Below are 6627 nucleotides of genomic sequence, written 5' to 3' on the forward strand. Positions count from 1 at the left end.
GTTGGATTAGATGAAATTTAATCTCAGCTACTCTGTAACATGTTAATGCTAAGCCTTAACATTAAGGCTTATTTTATAAGGAAAATATAATATGTATTTTATAAGGAAAATATAATATTGGACATATGTGCTATTCCTTCAGTATAGCATAACATAACCATTCTTCCCATTAGTTATTATCTGCCCAAGCCAGCTAAAATGAGTCCAGGTAGGATGGAGGGTAGAAGAAAGATTCGCATGGGGGCTGTTGCAATTTAGAAGTGCTGTCTATGGTGGTCATCCAGGACTGTGCCTTTTAGGAAAACATGAGAAAGTTTAGAAAAAAAAACAATCCCAAGACACTATGTGTACTAACATAGAAAAATGTAAGTCCTTCAGGTAAATGCCAAATAATTGAATCCATAATTTTGCTATTTTGAAGGAGAGAATTTCTGAGTGAATTCTGCACACTGATATCTGAATGGCTTAGCTCTAAGCTCCAGGCCTCTATTTTGTCTTCTCTGGCAAGCCATCCATCTTCTACAAATTAATCTATGCTCTTGAGTCCCAATGTGGGGTGGTGATTCTATATATGCTGATTATTGATCACTCATTGATCTAGACCGTGTCCAAACTGTCCTATGTGGTTAAAGCCCTGCACCCCTTCACCGAGTATATTTTCCGAGTGGTGTGGATCTTCACAGCACAGCTGCAGCTCTACTCTCCTCCAAGTCCCAGCTACAGGACTCATCCACATGGAGGTATGTTGTGCGCACATTGCTTATGAAAAGACGTAATTCCAAAGCTTTGATTTAGTTTTTATTTTAAACAATGAAACAAAACTATTCCTTCCTATTAATTGAACCATTCAACAATTGGGTACATAAGCATGTGCCAGGTAGTATTCTAGGTACTCACAATATGTTTATTATCAAAACACACACTGATGCCTGCTCTTGTGGAGCTCACTTTTTTTTTTTTTTTTTTTTTTTTTTTTTTGAGACAGAGTCTTGCTCTGTTGCTGAGGCTGGAATACAGTGGTGCGATCTTGGCTCACTGCAGCCTCCACCTCCTGGGTTCAAGTGATTTTCCTGCCTCAGCCTCCCCAGTAGCTGGGACTCAGGCATGCACCACCATGCCTGGCTAATGTTTTGTACTTTTAGTAGAAACAGGGTTTTGCCATGCTGGCCAGGCTGGTCTCGTACTCCTGACCTCAAGTGATCTGACCGCCTTGGCCTCCCAAAGTGCTGAGATTACAGGTGTCAGGCACCTCACCCAGCTGGAGCTCACATTTTGGTGGAAGAGAAATATTCTTCAATAAACATAAGAAATAAATAAAGTACGTTGTAAGCGGGATGGTGCTATGTGCTATAGTAAGAAGAATATTTTGAGCAGATTTGTCCTTTAGGGGACTGGAAATGAAGAGTGAAGAGGGAAGGAGAGGCCAGTGGCAGTATGAAATAAGGTGGCCAGAATGAGCCTCAGTGAGATGGTGGGGTGAAGTTTGAGCAAAGACTAAAAGGAGGCAGGAAGTCAGCCAGGAAGCTATCTCAGATAGAGAGTTCCAGGCAGAGGGCCAGCCCATGTGGAAGACCTAAGGCAAGAACATCCTTGGCCTGATCAAGGAGCAGCTAGGAGGCCCATGTGGCTGAACCAGAGTGAAGGAGGGCAGAGGTGTAACAGCTCAGGTCAGAGAGGTGGTGGGGGCCAGATCCCAGTCTATCTCAGGGACCTTGGTAAAGACTGTGCCTTTTATTCTGGAAGGAGAGTCACTGCAAGGTTTTGAGGAGGCATGATCTAATGAGACCTGCCTTATACATTAAAAGGATTACTGGCTGCTGTATGGAGAATGAACTCTGGGGTGTGGGAGGAAGCAAGAAGAACTGGTAGGAAGCCTAGCAGTGACCCAGGTGAGAGGCCCATAGTGGAAGTGGTGTCGTATAGATATGTTTAGATTCTATTTTTATTTCTTGATATAATTTTAGTCTTTTATTGCCTAGGTTATAAACTTCTTTGGCTGCAGAAAAAAATAACATCTGTAAAAAATTCACTTCCTTTTTTTTTTTTTACTGGAAAGGTGGTTATTTTTTGTATTATATTTTTAATATCATTGAAAAGAAGATTGGACACTTTTTTCATTCATTCAAGTATTAATCAAGGACCTATTATATACCAGACATTGTTCTTGCATTCCAGCTAGGGAAGATAGTTAGATAAGTAATTAAGTAAAAGTATTTGTTGGGTCATGAGAAAACCCAATGAATAGCACCCTTCTTCTTATTCTGAGTCTGGACCAATGGAAGATAAAAAACAAAAATGGCCAGAAGATGGCTGCAGAAGTATCAATATTATTTCTGATAAAGATTAAATTGGATAATGATAGACTTTAAAACAACCCACTTAAGAGAAAGTTTGAGTCTGCTGAGCAGACATGGCTGCTTCTTGCTGAGTTTGTTAGACAGGGAAGGATAAGGAGACCAAATTACTTCTCTCAAGACCTCTGAATCATCACCTCCACCCTACAGAGAACCAAGGCTCCTGCCACCAAGCAGATATTTATCCTTCTCTAAGGGGCAGAGTGAGGTATGGTAAGAAGCAGAAATAGTTACACAAAATTCATGGGTTGATATAACATGAGAAATGAGGAAGCATCTCACCAAATATTACAGTGTAATTTCACATAGAAGTGAGTGCTAAGAATAAAAGTAATGTATACTAATAATAGAGAACACCTGGGGAGGGAACATGGGCTGGTTGGGGAAGAGCTGCTTTGAATGACATGAGACAAAAAGACATGCAAATATCCAAGAATGTGTTTTCCAGGAAGAGGGATGAGCAAAGACAGAGAGCCTGCAGAGGCAATAAGCTGGGTGTATTGAGGTATGGCCTTGAGTGGCTGGGGCACCCTGAGTCTGGTGGAAAGTAGGAGGTGGGATGTGACAGGTAGCCAGATGCTTGGTCACATGGGGCAATGCTGACCCTGATAAGGAGTACATATTTTATTCTAAGTGTGACAGAATGTCTCTGGAGAGTTCTAAGCAAAGGAGGGACTGGCTCAAGTTTTAAAACTTTCAATCTGGCTGCTGCATGGAGAACAGACTGGGAGGGTGGAAGGAGGGGAGCATTAGGAGGCCAAGCAAGTCAGGCTTGATTTGGTGATGGCTCTGTCAAGGATGATCACGGGAAAAGGGGGAAAGGTTTGTCATATATTTTGAAGATTGAGCTGTTGGGGTTGCTGAATGGATTTGGTCAGGATGATGGGAAAATCAAACTTGCTAACTTAGGCTTTCAGTCTGAATACCTGAGTGTCATCATTTACTGAGACAGAAACAAGGGTAAAGGAGAAGTGGCTTTCCTGGAGAAAATCAACATTTCTGTTCCAGCCAAGTAAAATTTGGATGTCTATTGGATATCCAAGTGGAATTGCTGAGAAAGCAATGAAATGAATGGATATGGAACTCAGGAGGTAGGTCGAAGGTATCTACACTACCAGTTTAGAAGTTATCAACATAGAGATGTGATTCAAGCCATAGGCCTGGAGGCAACATGCTAAAAGTGAATGTGTTTGAAAAAAGGAGAAGATCAAGGTGTCAGCCTGGGGGCCCCCAATATTTGGTTGCCGGGAAGAAGAGGAGGGACAGCAAAGGACACTGAGAAGGAGATATTCGGGAGCTTGTGGTATCTCAAAACCAAGTGATGAAAGTGTTTAAAAAATGAAGGTGATTGAGCATGACACAGTAACATTATCTCTGGAAAGCAACAAAAAGCTTTTTGTCTGCTAGATTCCTGCTTCCCCACGTTCCCATCCTTCATACAGAATGTTGCCCTAGCAGAATATAACGTTATCTGAGCTGCTGTCCTCTGAATACTAATATATCCTTAGGGCAATTCTAGCTCTACGTATATGTTATTGTTCTCTTGTTCAAAATACACTCATGGGCTATCTATAGATGCAGGATACTGACATTAAAAAGCTTACTCTCATGTGAAAGAGATAAAGCACATGCCTAACTAAGTCCACAATACGGTAAGGCTTGATTAAGCACATAGAAAAGGTACTGACAATTCCCATGGAATTTTAGAAGAGGGAAATATTATTTCTGAAATGAAATATCAAAGAAATCTCTCTGGAGGAACTTTCGCCTGTTGAGTTAGACATGAGGTGAGGAGAGACAAGGGCAGGTGCAGGTGTCTGTGTGACCAGGGTCATCAAGATTGGATTCTAAGGCATGGAGGGAAAACAGGCAGTATTTCATCTGCTGGAAGCATAGGATACAGGAAGAAAAACAGTGAGAATAACATTGGGAAGGCAGACTAGGTACAGATTACCAAGAATATTAAGTGTCCTGGCTAAGGATTTTGTACTTTATCTAGAAGGTAGTTAGGAGTTGTGGAAGGTCTTAAAGCAGAGCAGTAATTGCTTCACATGCTTCTCAAAAAGAAAATTTTGGCAACTGCACATAGAATAGATTGAGAGAATGAGATTTGCAAGTACAGAGGAAGAGACCAGCTGGGAGATTACTATAATATTTTAAGATTTTATCAAAACTGCTTTTTAAAAACAGAATACATGTTGGGGTATTCTCTGACTTATTATTTTGAAGATGCGACTTCTACACCAGGAAAAGGATTCAAGCCAGAAGGCTTAGAGGAAGGCGAATGCTGGGGCAGACACTAAGGGAGAGTTGTCTGGTGCCTTCACCCTCAGAGTTAGCTGAGGCAACCCAGGAAGACTTGCTTTGGGCTGGTTGCCTTAACCCTCAGTTCTGGAGATACACCTATGTGCAGAGAGCCTCAGGCTGATCTAGGCCTTGGACCTAAGCAGAGCCGAGCAACTGATGAAGTTGGTTGGGGCATTTCCCCCCTTTCCTGATGAGTGCGCTCTCCTTGCTTGTCAGATCTCAGGGTTTGTGTGGCCACCTCTGCTGATTATCCTGACTATTCTTGCTCAGAACCTCAGATCAGACCTTGGCCTAAGACCGTGTTTGAAATTTTCCATATCAGAGTAGAACGAATTCTTCCTGTTCCCAGCAATGCCACATGTTATCCAACAGTGAGGGGACATTTTCTGGTGCTAGAGAAATAACCATGCAGATACAATGACTGGGCAAATTAAAATAATGAAAGCAACTTTTGCTGTCCGTTTCTGAGCCTTTCTCCTGGATAAGCAAGCTCACATATCCTCTGTGTCTTCTAGACCCTATGGGTGTCCTTCTTATGGATAGTGTCTCATGTTTCTGATTCTTTCTCACTTTTCTAGTTACATCAAAAGTTAGAAACTTAACTGTATTATGTTAATTGCCTCATAGCCCTATTCTCTTTAGCTATGGCAATGACATGATTTTAAATGGTGCTATTGCCTTTTTTTTTGTCTTTTGAGACGAGGTCTCACTCTGTCACCAAGGCTGGAGTGCAGTGGCACGATCTCGGTTCACTATAACCCCTGCCTCCAAGGTTCAAGTGATTCTTGTGCCTCAGCCTCCCAAGTAGCTAGGATTACAGGCGTATGCCACCATGCCCGGCTAATTTTTATAATTTTAGTAGAGATCGGTTTTTGTCATGTAGGCCAGGCTAATCTCAAACTCCTGGCCTCAAATGAATGGCCCACCTCAGCCTCTCAAAGTTCTGGGATTACAGGCACGAACCACTGCACCTGGCCTAAATGGCGCTATTGCCTTTTAACTGGGTCCTTTCAGAAAATAATGTCTTAGTGAAGATGAATGATTGCCGGGCAGAGGATACCAGCATTTCAAGGAAGATTTTTGTTTTGTTTTGGTGGGAAAGACCTGGACAATCATCACATCTTGCCATGTAGGTGACATTTAACTTGCTTCAACGGTAGCAGATCACATTTGGGCATTGACCCTAATTACTTAAATTTTGACATTCTGATTCTATTATAGTTCAGTGGGAGAAATTTATTTTTCCCCTGTTTATCATGGTAATTGACTACATGGAGCCAAAGAGTGATGCAATGACGCTTGTGTTTGCTGAAAATTAGCCTGAGAGTTGGAGAGGAATTACATCAGAGAAAGGCTAAGAGAGCAATTAAGAGGGCTTTTAAAAGTCAGTGGTGATGCAGAGCATTTGCCAAAAGTGTTCAGAGGGAGAGAAGTCTACTCAAGAGCAAAATGACTTCCAATTGTGTCTTTCTACGGAAAGAGGAAATAAAAGAGTGTGGTTTCAGGGGTTTGGGTTTGAAAAGTAGGTGGTGACACAGATGGAAGCTAGGCTGTCAGATCATTTGTTATCCTTTCTTTTTACACTTAAGTAGCTTCTGGGGACTGTGTGTGAATGCTCAGTCATTTCATACAGGCTCCTTTAATTCCTTTGCAAGGGCAGGGGTGCTGAAGCTCAGTCAGCATGGATTTCCAGGACCTGAGAGCTGGGATAAGGAAAGTGTAGTCTGAGTCATTAGAGCTGATGCCAACAAAATTGAAGCTGACTGTTCAAATTCCAGCTTATCTGAACGCACATCTCTAGCTGGAACCAGAAAGTCTACCCCAAGTGAGTGAAAAGGGCTCGGACGGACCTTTTTTTTAACTCATGTCAATCATTGACTCCAGTTTTGGTCAAATTCTCCTCTTTTTCCTAAACTGGTTCCATCCCATGTTCCAACTCATTTAAGTCTCTAGAGATTCCTGATGA

General features: G+C 41.9%; 1 protein-coding gene across 4 annotated transcripts in view; it reads left to right on the plus strand.

Annotated features, from left to right (window-relative positions):
* Nucleotides 1-6627, plus strand: part of ROS1 (ROS proto-oncogene 1, receptor tyrosine kinase) — a 139920-nt gene that overhangs the window by 21011 nt on the left and 112282 nt on the right. For all 4 annotated transcript variants that reach the window (XM_032274959.1, XM_032274956.1, XM_032274957.1 and 1 more), the window contains exon 7: nucleotides 602-740. In XM_032274959.1, coding sequence (XP_032130850.1) covers nucleotides 602-740 — 139 coding nt within the window. The remainder of the gene's footprint in view (nucleotides 1-601; nucleotides 741-6627) is intronic.

The sequence above is a fragment of the Sapajus apella genome, unplaced genomic scaffold (assembly GCF_009761245.1).
Source record: "Sapajus apella isolate SASKATOON/1434 unplaced genomic scaffold, GSC_monkey_1.0 scaffold6, whole genome shotgun sequence".
NCBI lineage: Eukaryota > Metazoa > Chordata > Mammalia > Primates > Cebidae > Sapajus > Sapajus apella.